This window comes from Monodelphis domestica, chromosome 1, assembly GCF_027887165.1.
Source record: "Monodelphis domestica isolate mMonDom1 chromosome 1, mMonDom1.pri, whole genome shotgun sequence".
Classification (NCBI taxonomy): Eukaryota; Metazoa; Chordata; class Mammalia; order Didelphimorphia; family Didelphidae; genus Monodelphis; species Monodelphis domestica.
This window is the reverse complement of record NC_077227.1, coordinates 604,361,123-604,387,953: the sequence shown is the minus strand read 5'-3', so window position 1 is coordinate 604,387,953 and position 26,831 is coordinate 604,361,123. Positions and strand designations below refer to the sequence as shown.

The 26,831-nt window shown below is 42.8% G+C and overlaps 2 protein-coding genes across 14 annotated transcripts in view; one reads left to right on the top strand and one right to left on the bottom strand.

The window, feature by feature from the left end:
- Nucleotides 1-19,935, top strand: part of PYGB (glycogen phosphorylase B) — an 85,249-nt gene extending 65,314 nt beyond the window's left edge. The window contains exons 16-20 of the mRNA XM_007476603.3: nt 5,589-5,730; nt 9,050-9,257; nt 11,038-11,172; nt 13,246-13,312; nt 16,627-19,935. Of these exons, the coding sequence (XP_007476665.1) occupies nt 5,589-5,730; nt 9,050-9,257; nt 11,038-11,172; nt 13,246-13,312; nt 16,627-16,779 (705 nt within the window). The 3' untranslated portion in view covers nt 16,780-19,935. The remainder of the gene's footprint in view (nt 1-5,588; nt 5,731-9,049; nt 9,258-11,037; nt 11,173-13,245; nt 13,313-16,626) is intronic.
- Nucleotides 19,936-23,106: 3,171 nt separating this feature from the next.
- The window catches only part of ABHD12 (abhydrolase domain containing 12, lysophospholipase), a 145,239-nt gene continuing 141,514 nt past the window's right edge, over nt 23,107-26,831 (bottom strand). For all 13 annotated transcript variants that reach the window (XM_056813794.1, XM_056813795.1, XM_056813798.1 and 10 more), the window contains 3 exons: nt 26,643-26,721; nt 25,382-25,509; nt 23,107-24,724 (listed from right to left, as the gene is read on the bottom strand). In XM_056813794.1, coding sequence (XP_056669772.1) covers nt 24,673-24,724; nt 25,382-25,509; nt 26,643-26,721 — 259 coding nt within the window. In that variant the 3' untranslated portion in view covers nt 23,107-24,672. The remainder of the gene's footprint in view (nt 24,725-25,381; nt 25,510-26,642; nt 26,722-26,831) is intronic.

The following is a 26,831-nucleotide window of genomic DNA, read 5'->3' as shown; positions in this document are numbered from 1 at the left end:
GTGACTGCCAGAGATAACACAAGTACCAAATATCTTCAAAGGAAGTCAGCCTAAGAAGATGTCTAGGAACTATTCCCCCTCCCTAACATGTAATAATAATTTTCAACATATGTTTTCTGAAATTATAAGATCCAAATTGTCTCTATCCCCCCTCCCAAAGATGGCAAGCAATTTGATCTGGATTATACATGTATTATCATGAAAAACACTTCCAATCATTGTTGTAAGAGAATGCTTGTATAAAACCAAAACCCCAAATATACAACACAAATAAACTAAAGTGAAAAATCATATGCTTTAATCTGGATCCAACTCCAACAGTCTTTCTTTGGAAATGGATAGCATTCTTTGTCATGAGTCCTTCAGAATTGTCTGGATCATTGTATTGCTAAGTGTAGGTAAGTCTTTCACAATTGATCATCCCACAATATTGCTATTACTGTGTACAATGTTTTCTTATTTCACTATGCATAATTTCTCTCTTCTCCACATCACATAGGGATTTCTAGCATTTTCTGAAATAATCCTGTTTGTCATTTTTTACAGCACAATAGTATTTATCATATACCATCCCCAATTGATAGATGACTCCCTCAATTTCCAATTCTTTGCCACCACAAAAAGAGCTGCTATAAATATTTTTGTATAAGTAGATTTTTTTTTTTGCGTGTGTCATTTTGAAATACAGACCTGGTAGTGGTATTATAGGATCACAGGGTATGCATGGAAGATCTTTTTATGAGTAAAAATTAATCTTGGAGACTTTATACTAAATTTATAAGTATTTACTAGCAAAGAGAAATAAAGATTTCCAACCTTTCTAACTTAAGGTAAGATCAAGTCCAAGATTCCAGCCTGGCACAGTTCTGCCTTGCCTTAGCTTCCAGAGATGGCTGTATAGATAAGTGCCACCAGGGTGACTTGAGAGAGGGTTTCTTCCACAAGCCCAAAGGAATGGCAGAGAGCCCATGAACTTCATGCTCTGGCTTTTCAAGTTCCATCTAAACCCCTCTTCCCCAAATCTAAGGTTTCACCCTCTTTCCCCTAGGTCACATCCTGTGACCTCTGCAACCTCCCTTGGTCAGGAACTTCTCCCGCCACACTGGAAAATCCAGACACAAGATTCTGTGACTCTCATGACCACCCACTGTAGTGCGTCTTCCACGATTAGACTGGGTTGGACCCTTCGATATTGAATTCACAAGTGCTGAAGACACGGAGACACAATTCTACCAAGCTAATAGTTAATTCATCATGTTCCAAGCAAGTCCTACCACCATCAGCACCACCTTGACCAACATCTTCTCTCAGACCTCAGCGGAGACAGCCTGAGATCTTGAGACCAAGAGCACTGGGAATAGTAGTGTTCTCCAGATAATCAGACGTGTTTTCAGATCTACCTTTGCAGTCACCTTGAAGGAGATCAATCATTGTGGCAAAGGGGACCCCCTTCCTTATCAACAACAAAAGCTACAGCAGGCAGATGAATACACAAGTCTTGGGAATGGCCACAGCTCTGAGCCTCGCCCAGTTCCCTCAAGATCACCTGTCTGTTCCATCCCACCCTTCACAGCCATCATCCTAGGGGGAAGCAACCCAAGAAAATTCTTGACATGAAACTCTTTGACCCTGTCAGATGGTTAAGCATCAGAAAGTAACATGATTTTATCAGTGGAAATGACATTAATGAAGAGGCACTGCCATCTGCTTTGCGGCTGTACCCTAAGGACAGTTAGACCTTTCCATCTGATTTGCTGCTGAAACCTTCCATATGGGTAGTTTGTTTCCCTATTAGAATGTGAATTGTTTGAGAGCAGGACCTGGCTTATTTTACTTTGTCACCCCCCCTCCCCCAAGATAGCACAATGCTTTGCACATAGTAAGTGCTTATTAAATGCTTCATTCATCAACCAATTAGAGGCCTGCTAAAATCCCTTCTGAATGAACTTTTGTGATTCTGTGATTGTATATCAGTAATCACATTCGTGCAATTTTTAAGGGCCTAAGGAATTATACATGAAACTGGTGACTTTTTTGAAGTAGGACATTATTATCTCTTGCCAGTTTGGGTATCCTAGATTTATAATTCAGAATGATAACTTAAACAATTTTTAAAATGCATCTTGCCACACAGTTTTTATTCCTACTTCAAATCGGAAGAAAGAGGCATACTTGATAGAGCTTCTGACCGAAGAGTCCTTGTTTGTAATTTCCTAACCACTGTACCTCAGAAATGATAGCAGGATACCATAGCAATGCAGTTTGTCTTTGGACCAGCTTACTCACTGTTTCCCTCATGGATAGCTAGCACAGGGTGATCAAGTTTGTGCTATTTATTTGATTACTGTACCACAGACATTCAAATAATTTACCCTGGAGCAAATACTGCCCTCTTTTCTCTTTGTAACTTTCCCTATCAAAATTCCTCTGGTTAAATCACTTGTAAATGCCTGCCATAGCATTTTTACAGTTCAGTCATCCCACTCTCTTATGAGTATTTGGAAAATGGACACAAAGGATAGCATGTAGTTATCTTATCAATTGAAAGTTAAGCCATATTATCCCTTAATCCATTTGCTACATTTTTAAAATGCATATAGTACTTAGGTTATAAAGTATAAGCTGTTTTAGGAAAGTTCAGTAGACAAAAATAGGAATTGTAAGTGCACCTACTAGTTCTGTAAATTTATGATATACTTTATATCCATACACAAATTACTTAATCTTGTAAGGTAAAGATAACCTTCTACCAATTTTGTACTCAAAAACTTCGTGAAATGATATTGCTGTGAAAGATGCCAATTTAAGGAGGTCTTCTACTTTGTAATATTGGACTTTGAGATCTGCAGTGTTTCTTTTCTAAGATTCTTAAATAGGTTTTTAGAATTTGAGAGAATCAGTATGGGTGACATTATCTGTTGTTTGACATAATGTAATAGCTTGGATGAGCAATCCTGTAGGCCTTAAAAGTATTAACTCAGCATTCTGTGATGCTGTTCCTTTTAATATTATTTCATTAGATATTTAGGTGTCATAATGTTTGAGGCATTTTGCTAGATTGTGCATTGAATAAAAAAATAAAAACAACATAACCCTGAGCTTGTGGAGCTTATGTTGTGAGTGAAGAGATAGGATGATACAAGAAGGGAAGAGAATAATCATTTATATAGTACTTCCTTAGTGCCAGACACTTTATACACTTTAAACTTTTTTTTATTATAACAAGTACACAAATAATCATCACACAAAGTAGAACATAGGTACTATAAAGTAGAAACAGAGTGCTGTTTACCTTTGGCAGCTTGAATCTATTTAGGGAGGAAGAAGTAGGTTTTGTGGAGGAACTGGGTCTTGAAGGATGAGTAGGATTTTAGCAGCTAGACATTGGGATAGAGAAAGGATATTCTAGTTAAAAAATAGCAAAAATACAGAGGGGAAAAAAGAAGGTACATTTGGGAATCAGGGAATAATAGTCTAGTTTGGCTAAAATGTATATTTGTATGTAGCAGGAGGAAAAGGGTGGATCAGAGCTTGATTATGGAGGCTAAACTTTTTTTTACTTTATTCTGGAGACTTTGGAGGGATATTAAAATTTTTAATCTGGGGAACAGTGCCTAAAGTGCTTCTTTATAGAAGGAAGAATAGGATATGAGACTGAAAAAAAAAATCATTTGGGAACCAGATTGATCATAGGTAGGTTTTGAATTACAACATATGAATTGGGAATTGATTCAGCTGGGTCAAAGGGAGCTGGTCAAGTAGTTTGATACTACCATTATTGTACTTTGGAAATATTAATTTAGCACTGGTGTATAGGATAGCTTGTGGCAGAGAGATAGGTAGATCAAGTAGAAAACCATTGTAAGAGCCCAGATGAGAGAAACTGGAGAGCTTGACATTAAGGCATTGGTTGTGGTAGTTTAAAAAAATCAATAAAGATAAATATTAACATTATCTTTTAAAGTTCACAAGGTACTTTCCATACATTATATCATTTGAGCTTCTCCAAATCTCTGTGGGAAGTAAGTATCACTTCTTTTTATTTTATCCTTATTTTGCAAAGGAAGAAAATAAAGCTCAGTGCAACTAGTCAGACAACTAGTAAATGTCAAAGGCAAGATTTGAACTTGAACCCATGTGTTCTTGACTCAATAAAATGATTGCTTGATACAATTAGTTTTGGGCTTGTTGAATAAATGTCTTTTTTGTTTACCTTGTAAGCTGGGCAGTGGAACTCCCCCACCCCTATTTGTTTGTTTTAACCTCACTGGGGTTCCAAACTCCTTAAAAGAAATTCCAGAGGTAGAAAAAACAATTTGAATGAACAAATTTAAAGAAATTGATATTCCTATATACATGTGAAATTAGTGTCAGAGGTGAAAAGGTGCTTAATATCTCTGTGATTATGTGTTCTAAAAGTTTACAGTGTTAGATTTCTTCTTTTCATATAACTTTAGTCTAGAATAGTTTGGTGTAATTCATAGAAGCCTTGTGTCTAAGATTTTTGACTTAGTTTTATCTCAAGAAATGTAAAAATCCTTCAATGTAGATATTTGTATCTAATATTCTGTACACATTGGAAGTACCTGTTCTGTTTTGGGGACTATGCTAAGCATCAAGGACACAAAGAAACAAAGGAGACTCCTGCTTTCTAAGAGTTTATAATCTAATGGAAGAGAGAACATACAGATAAGTATTGTACAAAGAGGCTAGATACAGAATAAGTAGGAAATAATGGGTAGAGAGAAAGCACTAGAATTTAAGATTGTTTGTTTGGGAAATGCTTGGCTGTAGAACCAGCATATTAGGAGATTGGAAGGAATGGTAAGGAGTCGGGAATTTCTCAAAAGCTTAGATTGAATTGGAACTGATAGGTTAAGAAATGGAGGCTTTTTAAGATCTCTCATGGGAGGCAGCAAGGTGGCTCAGTAGATAGTCATGTCTGCAGACTGGATGTTGTGGGTTCAAATATGGCCTCAGATACTTCTTGCTGTGTGACTTTGGGCAAGTCACTTTAACTGCAATTGCCCAGCCCTTACTGCTCTTTGGCTTAGTTTTGATACTTAATAACAATTCTAAACAGAAGGTAAGAGTTAAAGAAAAAATAACAACAAAAGAACCATCCATAATTGATTGGTTTTGGATGGACCCCAAACTATACTGGCTTCTAGAATAAGGTTTTAGATGGACCCCAAACTACACTGGCTTCTGGAATAAGGAAAAGGAGAATCTGTGATATTATTTTCCTTTGAAAAATCTAAACCATTACTCATGAGGTATGCTCATTACTTATTGTACACCTATACATTTCTTGGTTGTTTTCAAGTGCAACAGTTTTGGATGGTTCAGACTGATTCTTATTATTAAAGTCAAGTGATAATATGAGATGATTCCATGAGGGTATCCTTAATGTTTTAGTTAATTTTTGTTTTGGTTAATAATCACACTTCTACAAGAAAAAATTATTAGTTTGTAGGTCTCTATTGTAAAAAAAAACAAAACACAGTAATAATGCTATTTCCTTTTTTTTTAATGATCTCTAGCCCTTGCTATAATTTTAGAGCTATCTGATCTTTATCTTTTTGCAGGCTGCTCCCGGCTATCACATGGCTAAGATGATCATCAAGTTGGTTACATCCATTGGCGATGTTGTGAATCAAGATCCAATTGTAGGAGACAGGCTTAAAGTGATCTTCTTAGAGAATTATAGAGTGTCCTTCGCTGAAAAAGGTAGACTTTGGAAATCTTCACTTGAACTATATATAAAGTCTCTTGTTTCAGTTGGAAACAGCTCATATTCATATTCTATTTTCCTCTGCTTCCTTCTGGCACCTGTAATATAAAGTCTGGACTATGCAGTCCTTGGATTGTCCTTGGAACAAAGTAACTTTTGATTAAACTTGATAAACTCCAGCCTGAGGGTGGAGAGAATATTTTATAGGTGTCTTAAGGGTGAGAGGCCAATAATCATCTGTTTTCTAGTCTACCTGGAAACAACTTGCCCCTGGGCATTATAAGGCTATGCACAGTAGGCATGATCAAGAAGCATGACTGTAGCATTTTAAGGTTAGAATTGTCTGTTGGTCATTAAACATTCATTAAGCACCCACTACCTGGGCTCTGCTCTGGAGAGCCCAAGAGAGGTAAGAGTCGGCCCCAGCTCACAAGTTGCCCACAGTCTAGTAGGGAGATATACAAACAACTATATAGAAATGAGCTATATACAAGATAAATTGTGCTTAATTAACAAAGAGAAGGCACTGGAACTAAGAGGGATTGAGAAAGGTTTGTAGATGGAATTTTAACAGGGACTTGAATGAAGCCAGAGAAGTCACAAGGCAGAAGAGAGGAGAGAGAACTTATCAGCCATGGGGGACAACGTTATCTTCAGGATCAAGAAGGACTTTCTTCTTACTATCTCTTTTTCTTCAAGCTCATCTCTTATTTTTCTTACTCTAAATTTTTTCCAGTTTTTCTGACTTTTTTCCCTTCTCCCTTTGATCATTGTCTCTCTCTGATGAACTGTGTCTTGTGTTCCTCCACAAGGAGTATGTCTAATAGGAGTTGCTGTCTCATACCGGATGGAAACTTACTAAAATTCTCTCCTTTGAGAATGCAGGAATGGGTAGCTCAGCCAGGTCTGACCTGACCTGCTTTAGACTTAGCCATACCGCTTATTATTACTTATTACCAAGAAAATTTATTTAACCTATGACACATATTTAGAGTTCTTTGAAATCTTCTCATTCCTTCTTTATAACCTCCGCAGGGGTTGGTCTAACTGCTTTTGACTTTTCACAGAGATTAGATGCTCCTATTATTCTTACAGCATCTGGCTTCACGTGCTTCTTCTGATTTTGGCAGCTGCTGGTAGTACACTATTCCTATATGTCTGCAAATGCAATTGAAGGAAGGCTGGGAATTTTGAGATTTCTCATAGAAGCTATCACAGGAATGTGATCTGGGGCCTACATGCTGCCATTGAATACTGTTCCAGACTTCTTCCCAGTTTGAACAAGGCTCTAGATTTCAAATGTAAATCTTAATTTTCCAAATAGTAATACAAATATTTGGCACCATCTAGTAAGAAGCTGAGTTGGGGTTCGAAGTTCCTAGTTATCTCTTCAGGACCAGGTAATTCACTAAGTACAAGCTGTCAATTGTAACTTTGCAGGCTCCCGCAATAAAGGAACATGTTCAGATATATGATTCTTTGTGCATCCAAATTATGAATGAATCTGAATAACTTTTCCCTCTCTTCTACCCACCCTCTCTTTCAGTACTCTTGTGGCCATTTCTACTTTATGTAGTATTAAGTGGCATATATTGGCCATCCTAGAGAGTGATAGTAATAGTTGAGCACTCTCCATTGTCTGTTTTATTCCAATTACAAATTTTCCCATAAGTTTTCCAAAATTTCATGATTAATTTTGTCTTACTCCCCTCTTCCCTCCCCATTCCCAGGGGTGACATGCAATTCCACTGGTTTCTACATGTATCAGGATGATTAAATCTTTTTAAAAACCCTACCTTCTGTCTTAGAATCTATACTAAATATTGGTTCCAAGCAGAAGAGTGGTAAGGGCCAGGCAATGAGGGTTAAGTGACTTGCCCAGGATCACACAGCTAGGAAGTATCTGAGGCCATATTTGAACCCAATTCCTCCTGAGGCTCTTTCTCCATTGTGCTATCTTCCTGCCTCCTAAATGACCAATTTTTGTCTGAGAGGCAGTGGCCTCAGGATATAGAGCGAGATGTACATGAGGGACGGTGTCACTCTTCCAGAATAGTTCCCTCCCCTTTGCCCTGCAAATATATCCAAAGAATGTACAAAATCATTGCAAAGTCAGTTGGGAAAGGAAGGCACTAGGACCCCTACAGGATTAACTAGTCATGGGTTCTCACTGATGGGAAGCAACAGAATATTCCTAGTCCAGAAAACATCAGAGGTCTTTGCAAGTAAAAACAGACAAAAACAACCAATCACTTTAGGTGATATGTAATTGTGGTCATTTTAATTGACTGTATTTTTTTATATTTGACTCTTATTAAATATAATTGACTATAATTGCTTGGGTTGAAGGAGGTTGGTTTTTCTAAATAGGCTTCCTTCTCTCAAAATTTTGTATTGATATATTCTGTTTTTATATTGTCATCCTTTTCAAATATATCTTTCCCTCTTCCCTGAAACCAGAGAGCCAGTCCTCATAAGGATGAAAAAAAAAAGGAGTTGATTTCTGCCCAACTGTTCTTTCATTCTTCAGATAAACTCTCTAAATAGTAATATTAATGACTTACCACAATATTCTCAAAGAAAACTTCTTAGAAAGGCTCTTGGATATAGTCTTACTTGTGACATTGGGAATGATATTGATTCTTCCATGTCTAGAAACCTAATTTTTTCTTCTTTGAGGAAGGGTTGAACTGGCTATTCTTTAAACCAATATTACCAATAATACAATGAAAAACAGTAACATATAAATGACTCCCTTTGGTTTTTTGTTTGTCAAATTTGAGCAACAGTGACATCAAACTAAGATGTCTTACTGGATAAAGGGAAAAGGCCAAAGAAACAATTCTTGCCAGTATGTTTGGGAAAAATTGTAAGGAAGAGTGCAGCTTTTTTTTATCAGTTAGATCATGAAAAATTCTAATCAAGAACACTCTTGGGCTAAACTACAAGATCTGATCTCTGTGCTACATCATGGAAATGGTAATGAATAGAAACTATTCTGTGTCAGACTGTCATCTCTCCTGCATGCCCTTTTTGCCTTCCCAGGATCACTCCACTAGTTAATGCCATATTTATCTATCGAGGTGGGACCTCTGGGCATCTGGGAATGCATTTTTAATTTTTTGCTGATGGACAAAAAAGCTTTAGAAGTCTCTATAAACTAAGGATGTAAGTTCTGCTCAGCCTTGGTTTGGGTAGGTTACTTCTGGCAGACCTAGGAATGACTTAATAAACTAAGTTTGATAGAACCAAGATTAAAAAATAGCCAAATAGATCCATCTTGTTTTTTGTTGCTGTTTTTCACTCACTCCACAGTGATTCCTTCAGCTGACCTGTCACAGCAAATCTCCACTGCTGGTACAGAGGCCTCAGGCACAGGGAACATGAAATTTATGCTGAATGGCGCCCTCACTATTGGGACCATGGATGGTGCCAACGTGGAGATGGCCGAAGAAGCCGGTGAAGAGAATCTGTTCATCTTCGGGATGAGGGTGGATGATGTCGAAGCCTTAGACAAGAAAGGGTATGCCCTTCTCCATTGCCTTGCTGGCTGCTGCTCAGTCATTTTCCCCTCCATTGCCTTTTTTTGTTGTTCCATAGAGCTTGATGTCTTTGCTGTTTGTATAGTTCTGGGTTGGTGTAGTCAGAGACTGCTTGCTCTTGAGAATTAAGTTTTGAAACATTCATTTTCTGCTGATAGTGTGTTGTGTTGGGCCCTGGAGAAGAGACAGTTTAGGTGAGAGTCCCTGAACTCACAGAGGCAACATTAAGAATAGGACACAGGGGCAGGCAATTAGAATCAATAATAGTTTGTGATAAACATTTTCAACACATATACAGTTTGTGTGGCAAAAAGTTACCACCAGTGAGGAAGAGTCCAGGAAGGCTTCATGAAAGAAGTGACTTTTGAGTTGGGCTCTAAAAGATGAGGGTGGGGTGGGGAGACAAGGAAAAGCAGATAAGGCAGGGGGAGGGATAGGAGAGTGCAGAGTGTGTTGGCAATACACTAAACTTGGCCAGAACATTAGAGAATAGAATATGATGATGAATGAAAAAAATTATTAAGCACTTATTGTGTGTCAAATACAGTGCTTTGCTGGGCACATAAAGTGGAAGACAGTCCTTGCCTTCAAGGGGGAGGCAAGGAGAGAAGGGAGTAAGCATTTATGTAGCACTTCCTGCGGGTCAGAAAATGTGTGAAGATTTTTATAACTGCGGAATCTGAGGCAAACAGAACTTAAAGGACTTCCCCAGGGTCTCACAGCCGGTTTGTGTCTGAAGCCAGATTTGAACTGAGGTCCTCCTGTCTCCGGACCCAGTGCCCTATCCACTATGTCAGCGAGCTGCTCCAAGCAGCTTAACGTGCTAGTGGAAGGAGAGACTAAGTAGAGGAGAGGCTTAAGGAAGGACATTTGGGTTTGGAAAGTTGCAGAAATAGTGAGAGGGATAGACATACCTTTTCTAGTCACAGTGGCAGCAATTGAATATTGATTTGATTGTGGTTCCATACCAGAAAAAAGGAAGAGAGAAATGTAGTTGGTAAGGATGGTCTGAGGAAGAATACCAAGCTCTTCTGATAGAGCAGGCCATCGGAGGCCATTAGCAGTGGGGATGGCTTAGGACAGTGAGTCCTAAAGGGAAGCAGGAATTTTATTCCTGGCAGTATATTTATTTGATAGTGATTCCAGATTGTTGAGGGCCTTTAAAGGCAGACGCGTTTGAGCTTGGATGAGGAAACGAAGCCAATTCACTAAATCATTTTCAGCAAAAGCAGCTTTGGGGTAAGGCCATTCCTTTGGAGATGTACACAGGCTGATTTTTGAATAATAGAACACGTTATTAGCCGTGCCGTCTGTGGGGTTATCGAAGCTCCCTGTCCTTCAGTTATGCCAGTAGAGAGACCAGATGCTATATCAACCTCAGAGGAAACCCGAACATGGACACATTCCCCTTTCTCACACACAGCCCACCCTCGCCCGTCTGTTCTCTTTCTCTTTATTTATGCCTTTTCGCTGGTTGCTTCCATGGCCCGGTGCACTTTCTCCTCACCTTGGCCTCCTTGCAAGCCTCCTTCTAAGGCTCGGCTTGAGCAGCAGCTCCTCATGTGCCTCCCAGGATTCTTGGAACACAGAGGAATGTGATAAAAGCTTGTTGTTTAGTGGATAGACGTTTTCAGTAGAGGAGGAAATACTGGTAAACATGACCTCCCCTTCTTGTATGTGCATAGAGTCAAAGTGGCTAAATGGAGGAAGAACGTGCCCTTTGGTCACACACCCATGGCGATGCTGTCCTTCCTCCCCCAGGTACAATGCCAAGGAGTACTATGACCGCATCCCGGAGCTGAAGCAAGTGATGGACCAGATCAGCAGCGGATACTTCTCTCCTAAAGATCCTGACTGCTTCAAGGATGTCGTGAACATGCTCATGTATCATGACAGGTAGAACATTCACTTTAGTTTTACACTTGACAAGAAATTCCCTTCACTCTCTGGGTGCAGATTTTTCCTTCTTTGTTTATTGGTAGCTCATTTTATCTGTTTTTACACTTCACAAAATGTAGAGGGGTAAAGAAAGGCACAGGTTAAGCATTTTTACAAGCACCTACAGTGTGCCAGACAGAGAGTGCCGAGCACTTTGAAATGTTATCTCATTTGATCCTCCTGACCACTCTGGGCTCTAGGTGCTATTAGTACCCCCATTTTACAGTTGAGGAAATGGGCGCAAAAAGAGGTTCAGTGGCTCACCCAAGGTTACAGCACTAGTCAGTGTGTAAAACTGGCTTTGACCTTGGGCCCTCCTGACTCCAAGCCAAGTGCTCTACCCACCGTACCCCTGAATGTCCTTCCTATTTCCATATTATTCATTTTTTGTAACAGAGTAATTTTTTAAAACCAAAACCTCAAATCACATACCCATATAAACAAGTGATCAATTTATGCTTTTCTTCTGCGTTTTTGTTCCCACGGTTCTTTCTCATAAATCCCATAGAATTGTTCTGGATCATTGCATTGCTAATAGTAGCAAAGTTATTTCCATTTGTTCATTCCACAATGTTTCAGTCTCTGTGTACAATGTTCTCCTGTTTCTGTTCATTTCACTCCACATCAGTTCATTGAGGTTCTTCCAGTTCATATAGAAATCAAGCAGTTCATCATTCCATCATAGTATTCCATCATCATCTACCACAATTTGTTCAGCCATTCCCCAATTGAGGGACCCCCAGGAGAAATTTTAATCATAATTTCTCCTAATTATTTAAATTCAGTAGATTGATAATGGAGTAGATAGGCTCTTAAGAAATTATTACTGTGTTTGTGTTGTGTTGTATAACCAAAGTCCATATGAAAATATTTTTTTAATTTTAAATTTAATTTAAAAAAATTTTCCATGGTTACATTATTCTTGTTGTCTCCCTCTCTTCTTCCCTCCCCCATCTCAGAGCTGGCAAGCAATTCCACTGGGTTATACATATATTATTATTCAGAACATATTTCCATATTATTCATTTTTATAATAATCATTTAAAACCAAAGTCCCAAATCATATATCCAAATGTCCAAGTGATAAATCATGTTTTTCTTCTGCATTTCTACTCCCACAGTTCTTTCTCTGGATCCATATGAAAATATTAACTAGTACAGCATCAGTCATATTCATTGGTTAATGTATATTACATTACATTAGTAATTAAGTAGTTTCATATTTAGCCAATTTAGTGCCATCTATTAACTTCAGCCCTTTTGTTAAAATTACCTTCCTCTTACTGGAGCTTAGGATCTTCATTTTTCCTTTGGTGCTATATAGCTGTTAAAAAAGCAAATCTATTGGATGGCTGACCCTTGGTAAATAAAAACATATTTAGATCGCCACGAAACTTTTATTTTACACCCAGGAACCCAACTTAGCAAATAAATTTGGAAAACTTAACAAAGGTAGTTAAATTTAGGTCTCTGACTAGAGCATTCTCCTCCTTTGTCTCATCATGTTACCTATAGTCTGTCTGATAGTGCTTTGACCTGGTATGTGTGTCTTTAGGATTAAACTAGTTCACTTAGGAGAGGCTTATCATCAGGTTAGATGTCAGCTTGTGATTTTTTTATGCATCAGTCGAGGGACCATCCATTACAGAAAAACCCCGGATCTTTTCTGGTATTGAACAAGTGAGCAATGGACATAAACAGAAAGAACTCTTCTCTACAGGACGGCAGCGACACTCAAGATTTCCTAGTGTTCATAATGGTGCTTTTCTTAGTGAACGTCGTCACTGAAGTTAGCTACTTTTAGCCCTAATTTTAGGGTGGTCATCAGAGCTATGATCTGCTAATGAATGTGTGCTTGAATTCTTTGGGAATGAAGATTGCTTCCAAAAGAATCAGCATTAAAGATTCAAAAAGCTGGATCTTTTGTCCATTCACCCATGACTTTCTCATTGTAGAATAAAATTTCTCCTGAGTTTTTTTCACTTTGCCTGGCTTTATTCTGATCACACACAATCTGTTTTCTGTTTTCAGGTTTAAAGTGTTTGCTGACTATGAAGCCTATATTGAATGCCAAGCAAAAGTGGACCAGTTATATAGGGTAACACTGCACGTCTCCTCTGGGAGCTTAGGGGCACGAGATGCTTGGGAGGCCAGGACTCTAGCTGGACAGCACAGCACAGCCAAATATCACCCAGTCTGTCAGGAAATGTTTCCATGAGAGGTCTGGGTTCCAAGGCCCCTGGCCCCAGGCTCTTGGCCAGCTACTAACCTCAAGGACAGAGTCGGACCGTTATATGTTGCATTCAAAGAGGATTCTTTAAAACAATATTCTCACAGCTAGATAACAGTTCCCAAAGGGCATTCCTAGAGGACTTGGAGAATGTTCCAGAGATCTGAGTTGCATAATTGGCTACAGAATATAAGCTTAATATGTTCCCTTTGCGATTGTAAATGCCTCAAACTCGGCTTTCTGTACCTTGTTATGTACTTTCTCGATTGTCCTTTCCAGATATAGTTTCCATAACAGTGTGGAGGCTTTCCCAACCTCCCAGGTCTCTTCTGTTCCTTGTGTTGTTAGTAGGGATTCTTTCTCTTAGCTTGTCTTTGAGCACAGACAGGAGACTTGCCATGTCTCTTTAGACTGAAGAGTTAGGATTGGAGTGGCAAATAAATTGAGCTGATGGTACTCAGAAAAAAGGGAAGCTATTAATGCCCATATTCAGCTTTAGAACTTTTGTAGAAATTATGACAAGAGTCTACTGTTCCGCAGCAGAGCTGGAAACCATTCTCTCAGTTCCATGTGTGTGTTTTCATTAGAATTCTTTTTTAGTAATTAGTACTACAAAGCAGCCATGAAAATGAGCAGGGCACTGTTTCCTTCTTTTACTTTTTATTAATTTACTGTTTATGAAGTACTTGTATTGCCAGCATTATATCAGGTACTATAAATATACAAAAAAGGAAGAAGCAGAAGCAGAAATGGTCTTTGTCCTCTTAACTAGAGAAATCCAATTAGGGAAACAGATTTACATACATGAAACTGCTAGAAAAAAAATTCAAATCAATGCCTGTGCTGTAGAAATTCAGAGTAAAGGAGATGTTTTCACTTGCAGTTAGTGTAGGGAAGCACTAGCTTTAGTGAAGGAAGTAATTTTGGACTCAAACTTGGAATTTGGCCAGAGAAAGAACATTTCTAGTCGGAAAATAGCAAGAGTAGATACAAAAGCAGGAGTAAGCATTGAGAGTCAGTGAAGAAATGAGGCTGGCCAGATTGGACGGTCTACTTCGAGGAATAGTGGAGCCTAAGCCTAGACAACGTTCCCACTGGGACTTTGGACAAGAGGGTCCTGAGCTCCAGATTCATGACTTTGGATTTAGTCCAGAAAGTGATAAAAAGCTGCTGTATGTTTTTCAGCAGGAAAGTGACAGATTCATTGCTGGGGACAGAAATTAGAGAGCTAGAGAACCACTTTAGGATGCCAATGCAGTTGTCTAGGCATAGGGTGATAAACAAAAATTCAGAATAGGCTAATAGCAATCACTCTGCTACTCCTTTCCATTCCCACTTGACTTGTTTTTATGCCCGGATTGCTATTTCAGGCTCTTTTTTCACCTATCTTAGAGATCAGTAGGAGCAAATGAAATTGGGTAAGAGGAAGTAAGAATGGCATTGACCGATGTGAGTGGTTTCGCTGTAGATTGGCAGGCCAGTGACTTCTGATAACCATAAAAAGGCTGCCATGAGAATATGGCACCATTATTTTGATTTGGAATTCTCATATTCAGCATCAGTCTTTTTTTTCTTTTTTCTTTTTTTAATTTAAACCCTTACCTTCCGTCTTGGAGTCAATACTGTGTATTGGCTCCAAGGCAGAAGAGTGGTAAGGGCTAGGCAATGGGGGTTAAGTGACTTGCCCAGGGTCACACAGCTGGGAAGTGTCTGAGGCTGGATTTGAACCTAGGACCTCCCGTCTCTAGGCCTGGCTCTCAACACACTGAGCTACCCAGCTGCCCCCTCAGCATCAGTCTTAATGGTGAAGTGGAAAGTTGTCTCCAAGTGCATGTGAAGTTTTCATTATGTTCCAGCTCTTGTGCTAATAAGCACCACAAGATCTGAGGAAAGGCAAAAACAGAACCTCACGTTCTAGTGGGGGAGACCACACGCAAACAGCCGTGGAACTACAAGATAAGATGTAGTCCAAATGGGAGGGAAGACCTGAGAGAAATGAGGGATGTGTATCTGAGTTTCCAAGGAAGCCTGGGAAACCTCGAGGTTGGAGCGACGTGCATTTCAGGGAACACAACAGCCAGTGAAAGGTGGCGGACCTGTGAGGGACACCCAGTTAGTGGGCATGCACTGCATGAAAATGCAGCCAGAGACATCAAGAAGGCAGGGGAACTGAGCAGTGTTGGGGAAACCTACAGGAGGGAAGATAAATGGCAGCACTTCCTAAAAATGCCAGAGATCAGATGAATTTCAAAATGCCAGGCCTGTCTGATCACTGCTGCCAGGAAGAATCCTTATTTTACATAGTCTGGGCTCATTTTAGGGAGGAGTTTTAAATTATTCTACTTTTTAAATAATTGTCGTTATTATAATTTGCCACATTCCAAGCGCCAGCTGTTGGCCTCTGAAAGAATTACTTTTATTTCCATTTGAAATGATAATGTTCATTCATTTTTATCTGTGTTACTATACTTGGGGGCTTAGTTTTGAAAGTCACCTAGTCTGGTGCTCAGGTCAAAGAGTCTTCAGTTAAAGGAAAATGTCTTCCTCCTTTATGGGGGTGATTGTGGAACCCAAGTGTGAGATGGGCACTGAGCACTGTTTCTCTGACCTATCCAGTCTAGGAGCTGCTTAATTGGCTCATCTGCCAGGTTCATTCAGGGAGGGATGGGACTGCTGAAGAGGAGGTGAATTCATTTTCCAAGAGAGGAGGGAATTGGGCAGGCAAATGAGCCTACCTCTCATTTTTTTTTCCTTTTTAAACCCTTCCCTTCTGTCTTAAAAGTCTTGATTCTAAGGCAGAAGAGAAATTAGGGCTAGGCAACAGGGGTTAACGTGACTTGCCCAGGATCATACAGGTAGGAAGTATCTGAGGCCAAATTTGAACCCAGGACCTCTCATCTCTGGGCTTGGCTCTCAATCTACTGAACCACCTAGCTGACCCTTGAGTGTCTTCTTTTAAGTGTCTTCTCCTGCCAGAGGTTTCTAGGTTCTATTCCCAGCCCTTTTGCCAGCAAAGATAGATGGGCCAAGCATCTTGCTTCCATAACAGTACTGCCTACTTTACCTTCTTGCATTCATTTAGTAAATAGACTCCCCACCTCTCAGAAAATTGCCTCTCCAGTCAAAATAATCATGGTAGCCAGGTACTGATGGATTTTTCTAATTTCTCTTTTGCTTTGCAGAATCCCAAAGAATGGACAAAGAAAGTCATCAAGAATATCGCTTGCTCTGGGAAATTTTCCAGTGATAGAACAATCACTGAATATGCCAGAGAGATATGGGGTGTTGAGCCCTCAGATGTGAAGATCCCGCCCCCCAACATCCCCAGGGAGTAGCTTGTCCTGTCCATGGGGCACTGTTGGTCACGGCAGTCTCATGGATTCAAGATGGAAGTGCTTCTGGGTTCTAGTTAACTTCGCACCTAATGCAGTTTGCAGTTATTTACCACCAGTGGGATGGCCTTGTCTTTATAAAATAGTATTTCCCAGAGGAGGGAAGGAAGTGATAGTGGCTTGAGGGGGAAAAAATGGGGGCGATTTATGCCTTTGCTTCCAAGATAGTGAGAGGTAGCTTAGGTGCTGGGTGCTTTGAGAGTTTGTGCATGTCCTTCCTATTTTTCCTCCTTCCCTCCCACCCCCCAAAAAGCAGCTTTGTGAAGACAGAAAACTCCTCAGTAAAGTGAGTATTCACTAGGTAGCCAGATGGATGGAGTAGCTACTCTGCCAGCGTTATCTCGCTTGCTAGCATGCATAGTTCTTGGGTTGCTTCCGACTGTCCCTCCAGAAGACTCGCGCACTGTCTGGTAGCCGGTTTGGATTCTTTAGCTCCAGCTGCTGGGCTCTGCATTGCCGCACTTGTTTTCAAATGAAAATGGTCTCGATGAGATAGAAAAATGTGCACTTCAGCCAAAGCAATGGCCAGTTGGCTCCAGGAGTGCATATTAGAAGCAGCAATGGTTGTCAGGCTCTTTTGAAAATGATTCAGCCTTTGTTATGTACACACACACACACACACACACTCTCTCTCTCTCTCTCTCTCTCTCTCTCTCTCTCTCTCTCTCTCTCTCTCTCTCTCTCTCTCTCTCTCTCTCTCACCCTATAGGAACATGAAATCTTTAATATCTCCACAAACTGTCTTAGTCTATGTAGTCTTCTCATCTTTGTGTGTGAATGGCCAGGAAAGGGAATAGTTCTGCCTCAAGAATTGATGTCTGTTTTTTTTAAGCCAACTTCATTCAAAGTCAAGATCATGGCAAGACAGAAAATAACAAGCATTTTTCCCTTTTAAAAAAAAATATTAAAAGGTGAATTTCTGGCCACATACCATGATGCCAAAATGTAAAAAATTCTACTTTGCAGGCCAGGGACTCCGAGGGAAAGAAGACCTTTTCTAAGTGTGTCTGTTGGCTAGAGAGCATCCTTCTTTCCTGAACAGATAAAACGCTTATTCAAATTCCAGATCCTCTTTGTACCTGGGCAGTGGCCGTGTAACCTTCTCTGTCATCAAGAAGGCATTAGTGACTTAAGCTACAATTTTTCTATAAGATTGAGATGCTAATATTAGGCGGGGAGATAGATTTAGCAACATTAAGGACTCCCCATTTCCTACCTTCTCATGTCTTGTTTTTCTTTCTAGTTGAAGGCAGATGGGAGTCCATATTGGTTATAAAGAAACGTCCCCGGAATTTATTGAAAATACATGAGGTTCTTGTAGGTAAAATTAAAAACAAAAAAACTCTTTAACCTTCCATCTTAGAATCAGTACTCCATATTGGTTCCAAGGCAAAAGAATGGCGAGAAGTAAGCAATGAGGGTTAAGAGACTTGTCCAGGGTCACACAGCTAGGAAGTATCTGAGGTCACATTTGAACCCAGAACCTCTATCTCTGGTTCTCAATCCACTGAGCCACCTAGCTGCTCCCTATTGTTGTTATAATTTTGCTGTTGCCAAATACACATTCTCTTGGCCTTTCCTGATCATATTCTACAAGTAAATTAAGATCCGACACAGCTGTAGCTTCATGTGGGTTCAAGGCCAGCAAATGAATAAGGAAACATGGAACCTTATAGCTTGAGAGAGGCCCGCTTGATCCCCAAACCACAACTCCGGTATCTACCGGTCCTTTCTTTGGTGGTTCACCTGCATTTGGATGGTTGTAATCTGGGCTAGCATGTCCTAGAAGTGTCAAAAACGGAGCAAGGTGAAGGACGAGGCCCCACTGAATATAAACGTGTACGTCTTTTAAGGACAAGGCTATTCAACTGAACATTAGTACTATTTTTTTTTCATTAATAAGGAACTGAAACTAAGGTTTTTTCTTCATCAACTGAAAATGGCACTTTTTAGCTAAAGAAAAATTATTTTCCATTAATATATTAAACTTGTCTCAACACTAGTGAGCCCCACTCAGACCCCGAGCAACGATTGTTTTCATCAAGTGTACTAGAGTATGCCTTATGGCTAAGGATGGTGCAGGACTTCCCTGAGAAGAGGAGCTGGACCCCCACTTCCTATTGGCTCACATCTGGGGCTTTTAGCCAAACAAAATTGGCTTCTCCTTTAAATCTATTTTCAGAGCAGTTAGATAGTACGACAGTTTTTCCTGTAGTGGAAGAGGAAATACAGCTGAATGGTCTTCCTTTTTCCCATTGAAGGATTATAATTAAAATCAAATAATTGCAAGTATTATGAGATTTATTATTAATCACTCGAAGTAGAAGAAATAGAACAAAAGTAAAAAGTTTTCCCGATCATGTTAGCTGGAGAAGAGACGAAGCGGGCTTACAGAAACTTATCTCCAGAACATAAGGACAAAAGTGGGATTCTGGGGAATAGAGTCCTGGGGTACAAAATTCTAATTACCCGTCTTCATTCAGGTCTGGAGAGACTGTGATTAGAAAGCGAGTCGGAGGTGTGTGTTTGTTCTGTCCTATTTTCTAGTCTCCCTGTTGAATGGCCAAGACCAAAGCCTTCTCTGTTGCTAGTACATCATCCTGTTCGCTGAGAGTGGGGTGAGGAGGGACAGGCCTCCCTGGCTACGAGCAGGGGTCCGAGAACACTCTCAGAGTAGATCTCTCTCCGATTAGTTTTCCCAGAGTCGTTTGTCTGCACAAGGTGTGGGGAAAGCTGCGGAGCTTCACTGGAAACAGCCGGTTATTGGATCAAACTTCGACTAATTCCCTAGTTGTCGAGCGTATTCCTGGAGGCTTCCTTCCTTGCATGCTGGGTGTGTGGATGCCCGTTCCCTTCCCGTCTGTCTCTTGTTTGGGGTAGCCCTTTAACAAGCCAGGCCCTTAGGATGCCCCTGCTGGGCTCGGTTTAGGAGGGAGACCAAAGCCCTAACGTTTTCCACCCTGGCTAGATTCTGTGTTGTGTATTCCATTAAGCGAGCACCGTGTGTGTGTGAAATCACCGTCTGTAGTGGATCACTGTGACTACCCTTGTGTGTGAGAAGTGATTAAACAGTTATGCCAATGGCTAATTGGACACACATCCTAGACTCTTGGTTTTTTTTCATTGCATAACCCAAACCCTATTGGTTACGTAAACGCCCTGTCCTCGCCCACTATTTGAAGCCTCCACTTATCTGCAGGCTCTGCTGTTGCTCTGACAACAGAAAACCGAAAGCAGGACCAGTTCATCCAGCTTGGGCCCCAGGAACGAGGAAAGCAGCCCGGGAGGATTAATTAAGCATCAGGGCCTCTTCCTCTGCCAAGGGCAGCGCAGCCGGGGATTTCAAGAGAAACCCTGATGGAGGATAACCGATGCTTCTCCATTGCTTTGGCCCGGGGGCTACAGTTAAAACCTCACGGAAGAGGGCAGAGGTGAGGAGCGGCTCCCCCAAAGACGCCCCGCTCCTCCTCTTCATTGAGAAGAGATGGCTGTCCACCCTTCAGGCTGAGAGGCTGCTGTTTCTCAAACTTAGGTGGGAAAATGGAATCCAGGAAGGGCTAGTATTACCCTGATCAGAGGGGGGGCTGAAGGGCGGCATTAACCCACATCCTCCGGGAGGTGCCCGCCTTAGTGGCTGCCCCTCGTCTGACCCTCGGCCACGAGCGGGGCCTCGGAAGCCACCGTCATCCCAACGGCCTCCTTCAGTGCCCCAGAAGATGGGGAGAAAATGAGCTCTATTCTGTGCAGTCAATGATGGTCCACGCTCCCCGGCCGGGCCACCTCTCACTTTCCAGCCCTTCACCCCAGTTTACAGTTAGGATGCCCCAAGATGGGAAGCCCCCCAGCTGCCAGCACCTGCGGGTTGAGTCAGGAATTATTCACTGTAGGAAGTATTTTGTGCCCAAAGAAAGGGAGACTGTGTAGCACATGGAACAATTGATCTTTTGATATTCATGCTTTCCTCCGTTCTTGCTAGAAGCAGTCGCGCCACAATGGTATCTTTATGTGTAGGAACAAAGCCCACCATGGGCCTGGGTGGCTGGCATATTGCCCCCCCCCCCCCTTTACTGGCAAGCAAAGCCTCACTATTCACTCGTGAAGCCACCGCACTCCTCGGGGTCCAAGTTAAGGATTCTCAGTGCTTTCTTGGCAATCATTCTTGCCTGCGACAGATAAGTCAGCATAGCCCCCCCAAATGGCAGCAAATGCTAGGATAGTTCTGCTTAATGGGCAAAGACTTCCAAGAATTCTAAAACCAAAGGGAGGGACGGACGGCAAGGTGGCTCTGTGCATAGAGCAGCCGGCCTGGCGTCAAGATGAGCTTTGAATAGGCCTGTCTTCCAGGAACTTGTTTCTCCCGGGAGAGACAACACGGTTCAAGGGCTTTGTGCGTAGATGATCCTTTGAGGTAGAAGGGAGAGCATCCAAGGCAGCAGCCTCAGGAGAGGCTTCCTCCCTGTAGGTCGGAGCTTGGGATCTAAGCTCGGGGGTGTTCCTGCCTCCAGGAGGCAGCGATGAGGAGGAAGACATTTCCTTGGACTAAAGCCAACGCTGGCGACGGACATTCAGCCTCTTGGCCACTTTGTAGAGTCTGGAGAAGAAATCTTGAATCAGTCTGGAAAGCGAGGCTTGGGCCAGCTTGTGCAGGGCTTCCAAATGCCAAACAGAGGAGTCCGCATTTTCTCCCAGGAGCAAACGCAGCTATTGAAGATTCTTGAGCAAAGGAGATGATCCCATCCAACCTGGGCTTTAGGGAGATTATTTTGGCAGTTACAATCAGCTCTGCAGAAGATCAGTTGAAGAGGGAGGAACCTAGAAGCAGCAACTCTTCAGAGGCTGTTGTAGACCAAGGGAGAGGTCAAACTAGAGTGGCTCCACGAAGAGAAAAGGAAGCAGAGGCTGTAGAGACAGGATTGACTAGACTTGAGGAACTGATTAATTGTATGAGTGGAATGAGAAGTCATTAAGATTATGAACCTTCAACAGAAATTGGGAAGTAAAGAGGGAGGGTTTAAGGGGAAAAGTATTAGAATTCTCTAGAACAATTTGGAATACAAGATGGCCAAGACCTCTACTTGGAGATGTCTACCCTGGAGGCAGTTCATGATACAGAATTAGGTGAGATGAGCTAACTATGGAGAACTGAGAAGCATCTGCATAGAGATGATAATTAAGATCATTGATCTAGATATGGAAGGGACCAAAGAAGCCTCCTAGTTGAATTCCCTTATTTTACAGGTGTTTAAGAGATTTGGAATGATTTAAGAACTCATCCAATAGTAGCAAGAGTCAAGAGGCAGGATCTGAACTCTGGTCATTTGGCTCCAAAACTACTGATCCTTCTACTACTATAATCCCTCAACACACAGCAGCTCACATCAGAGATGGTTTTGTTTTTCACTAGATCTCAGAGGCCGCCTAGTTCAGCCTTGGACTTGTAAAATAATCCACTCAACATCCAAGAAATGGTCATTTAACTTCTTGAAGACTCTGAAGAGTAGCCTTTCCATTGCAATTTTTTGTTGTAGTCATTTTGCTAGTGTTCAACTCTTTCTGACCTCATTCAGGGTCTTCCTGGCAAAGATACTGGAGTGGTTTTGCCATTTCCCTTATCAAGCTCATTTGACAGATGAGGAAACTGAGGCAAACAGGGTTAAGTGACACAGCTGGTGCCTGAGCTTAGATTTGAACTCAAGAAGTTTCTGTACTGATTCTGAGGTCGAAGAGTGCTAAGGGCTAGGCAACTGGGGTTAAGCGACTTGGAAGTGTCTAAGGCCACATTTGAATGCAGGAACTCCCATCTCTAGGCCTGACTCTCCACTGAGCCACCTGCCTACCCCCCAAATAAGCCCTTTTTAACACAACAAGCCTAATAAGCTAATAAATCAAGATCCAAGATTTCAAAAACCCACAGTCACCCCCTAAAAGGAAATAGCCATTTAGGAATAGGCAATGGGAAATTCAGCCTATTCCTTCTGACACAATGTAGGGGTGGGGGGAAGGCTTGAAGATAGGGAGACTGGGCCCCAGGAGTTGGAGAATTTTTTTGGCAAAGATACCGGAGTGGTTGGTTTGTCATTTCCTTCCCCGGCTCATTTGACACAAAGAATGAGGCAAACAGGGTGAAGTGACTTGCCTGACTGAGAACAGCCAGCCAGTGTGTGTCTGGAACCAGATTTGAACTCGCAGAGGGGAATCTTCCTGACTCTAAGCCACCTCCATGCCCCAGAAGGGATGTGTACTTGGGCACAAAATGGGCAGAGCCAACAATGGAGTGATCCAAAGGCAACTTTATTAAAATGATGCATTTCTTTTCTTTTGAGATGTTTCACTTTTAATGCACAACACTGGCCTAATGATTGGAACTGTAGGTCACAAGTAAAACAAACAGTATCCGGTTCGTGCTTTGGAGAATCTGGTCTTTTGTTAACCGGAGAAGATGGACGAGGACGAGGATATTCTCAGGGAAGGTTGAATTTGATAGATGTCTAATGAAAGCAACAGCGTCTCATGGAATATGGACTGGGTTGTACAAAACATTAAAAAGCCAAACCACACCTCTATCAGTGCAATAAATAACTCCAAGAAGGAGCCTTTCTGTGGCGCAGCTCCTACGTGGCACGGGTTAAAACTATCCTCCACCTTTTTATGGCATAAAATTCATTGAGCTGATCCTATGCCCTGTAGCTGGGGCTCCCCTCCGGGCCTATGTGCTCCTGCTACTCTAAAGTGTCGGCAGGGGTGGGCATTCTGTGCCTGAGGCTGAGATTTCTCCTTGTGTGGAACCAACATCACTGTGAGGTCTGGAGCATCGCTGTCCCGCTGCAGAACGGCTTCTTGGAGTCTCGCCCAAGGCAAGAGAAAGGAGGAAGACCATCAGAAAATTCCATTCACATTCACTCACCACGTCTGGCCCGCGTGGTAGGCAGACAGAGACAGACAGACAGGCCTGAAGCCCTGCCCCTGGGGAAGCCCCTTCAGCTAAGGCCGGGCACAGTGGTCTCCCGGACGCTGTACTCTGTATGAGGCACAGACTTGTCTGCCTCTCCTCAATGTGCTAGTGTGGATTTTTCCTGGTTTGCAGAGGAAAAAGAAGACAGATGACCACCACTATTTTATTTTTTAAATAATGCTCAGTCTAGACCCAGGTTAGTTTGAAGAATGGGAGAGAAATAAGGGAGAAATAAATTGAGAGAAATACAAATAATAATCACCATAATAACCATCGTGGATTAATTAGCAAAGGTACCACCAAGAGGGCGGTGGCCGTGGAGTGCAAGTATGGCTGGGGCGAGCAGTCATAAACCATCCAAAGTTCATATGGGGGTACGAGGAAGGGATAGAAAGAACTCCAAAGAAATCCTTCATTTCCGAGTCTCCCCCCACCTCAACCGCTCCCTCCGGGGAGAGGCTGAAGGCCTTGTTCGGAGACGCCCCACATCCCTTTCGCCTCATGAGTAACAGTCTAGAGGAAGTGAGGAGAGAGCAGAGTCTCCAGAAGTAGGATGGACAAAGTGCCGGCGGGGCCGCGAGGGGGGAGGCGGAGCTCCCGCCAGGTCGCGGCTTGGCCACTGGCTCGCTGGCATGCGCAGGTCCGTCGGGGTGGGGATGGCTCTGGGAGGCTTCCTCCTGCTCTTCCCGGGCTACGCACACCTGCTAACATCACTTTGAGGCCTCTCGGGGCAAGCTCGATGACAAGCTGGGGGTCCTGAGCGACGCAGAGGCCGAGCGCCACACTCCGCGGCCGCCGCCGGTGTCCAGGACTGTGGACTGATCCAAAGGAAAAGAAAGGACGGGGAGGGGGGAGAGATCTTCATGCGTCCACACAGCCGGGCCTCAGTGGCGGAGCTCGCGATGATGTTCATGTTCTGATTTTCCCAGGAATTCCCTAGAGGCAGAGGAAAATAGTCAGTCAGTCTTGGAGACAAACTCAAGGCAGGGAGTGGCCGGACAAGAGGCAGCCGCTGGCGGCGTGGAAGGAGCCCAGGGCTCGCCGGGGGACCCTGGGCAAGTCACTTAAGGCCGTCTGCCTTCCCCCCTCTGGAGAAGGAAAGGGCGATCCACTCCATAATCCGTGCCAGGGATGGCCCACGAGGTTGTCAGGGCAGGATGCAAACAAGACAAATGGGGAGGAGGCGAGATGGGGAGCTGGAGAGAAGAGAAGCTCCCCCTCACGCCTCCTGACAGCCAGAAAGGGAAGCAAGTGCCAACCAAAGGGAACTCTCCCCCTCCCCCCCGGAAAACCACGAAATACCATCTCTTGTGCTCAGGGGTGAAAGAGCACGCCAAGAAGCCTCAATGAGGAGCCCCTGACCGGCTGGTGCTAGAGGGCTCCCGCCGGCGGCTCTCCGGGGCTGCCAGGGCATCAGACCAGAAGCCGCAGCACAGCGCCAGTCCCCGAAGCTACTCCCGCACAAGCTCTCTTGTGCTGGTCCCCCGCTAGGGCGGGGGCGGCTCCTGCATCCCCCCTCCCTCTGGGCTAGCCTCTCCCCAGGACGGCCGTGCACAGGCCTCTTTGGGCTCCACAGGGCGCGCGTTTCCTCACCTCAGGATTCGAGGTAGTTCTGGACTCTTGTATATGTACTTGTGCCGGTAGCCAAGATCCCTGTGAAACGGCACAAACTGGACTTTGAAGTCCCGGAAGCTCTGCGATGGCGCTGCAATGTTATAGAGCTGAAAAGCGGAAGAGAAGCCGAGGTAAGTCTTGGTGCACACCACCTGCCACGCCATGCCGGTCTGACTGGGCCTTTGGGACTCTCGTCCTGGGCCCTGCTGGGAAAGCTTCCTCACCACCCCGTCGGCAGGAGGAAGGAGGATCCTTCACTCTACGGTGTGATGATTTATAGGAATCGCCTTGTGCAAGCAGCAGAGTCAAGAATTGAATTCGAATAGCCCAGCGCTCCTCCCTTTCCATGCACCACATCCCAATGGGTAAGGAAGAACCAGGCAAATTAAGGGAAGGAAATGTGGACACTGAAAGGGAATCAAGAAACCCCCAGCACTGCTAGTGAATGGCTAGGATGCCTCCAGAGGTGCATTCAAAAACAAACCTTTCTTTGAAAATATGACTCAGTTTCCCCAACAAGCCTTTGATGCTGAGGATAAAAGAAATGGCCACAACTCTCTGTGGTAACAAATGACGTTACCCCAGCAGCCATAGAGCCAAAATAAAAAGAGAATAGTTCTTTTTAGCATAGGGCTGATGTTATTCTAGGTTTCAGCTCCTCTCCAATATCAAAGATGACTTCGCACTGGCTGTAGTTAATCAGTGTTTGCTGGATGCTTATATGACAGCAATTAGTCTCACTTTCTCATCTCTAAAGTGAGAGGGTTCAATGAGATGGGCTCTAAATCTGTGATCCCCTGTGTGTCTGCCCCTGCATTATATGCTCGAAGACAAAGGCTGGGCAGTGTGGCAGAAAATGGTTTCCTCAAAGCCTTATTTTTCTTCTCACTGGCACAGGTGCAATGGCAGGGCATCCCAATTTCTAGTTTCCTTAGCTTAAAGCACCATGAAACAGCCTGATGCAGGGGTAAGAGCCCTGGATTTGCAGTCAGAGGATATGGATTCAAATGCCACCTCTGAGATCATTAAAATCATTAAATGCACCTGAGCCAGTTTCCTCACCTAAAAAATAAGGAGATTGGACTCGATGCTGAGACCCCATCTACCTATTATCCATTGATCCCCTCCACTTTTAATAATAATTAGCAAAAGTAACTTTATTAACTCCCTAAAGGACCTCTATTCCTTTGAATAACTCGCTCCCTTTACTGTCTCCCAACAATCAGGAGCAGCTACATACCTTTCTTCCTAGGTGGAATGGCACGATGGGGTCATCTTCAGCATGAAGAATAAGTAAGGAGCATGATATGTATTTCACACTGGAACGAGAAAAACAGCAAAGTTACAGATTCTAAAACAAGAAAGCATCCTCCTCTCTGGTGACTAGGGAAAGGACAGCGGAAGTTTCCCCCTTATTGTGTTTGGCCGT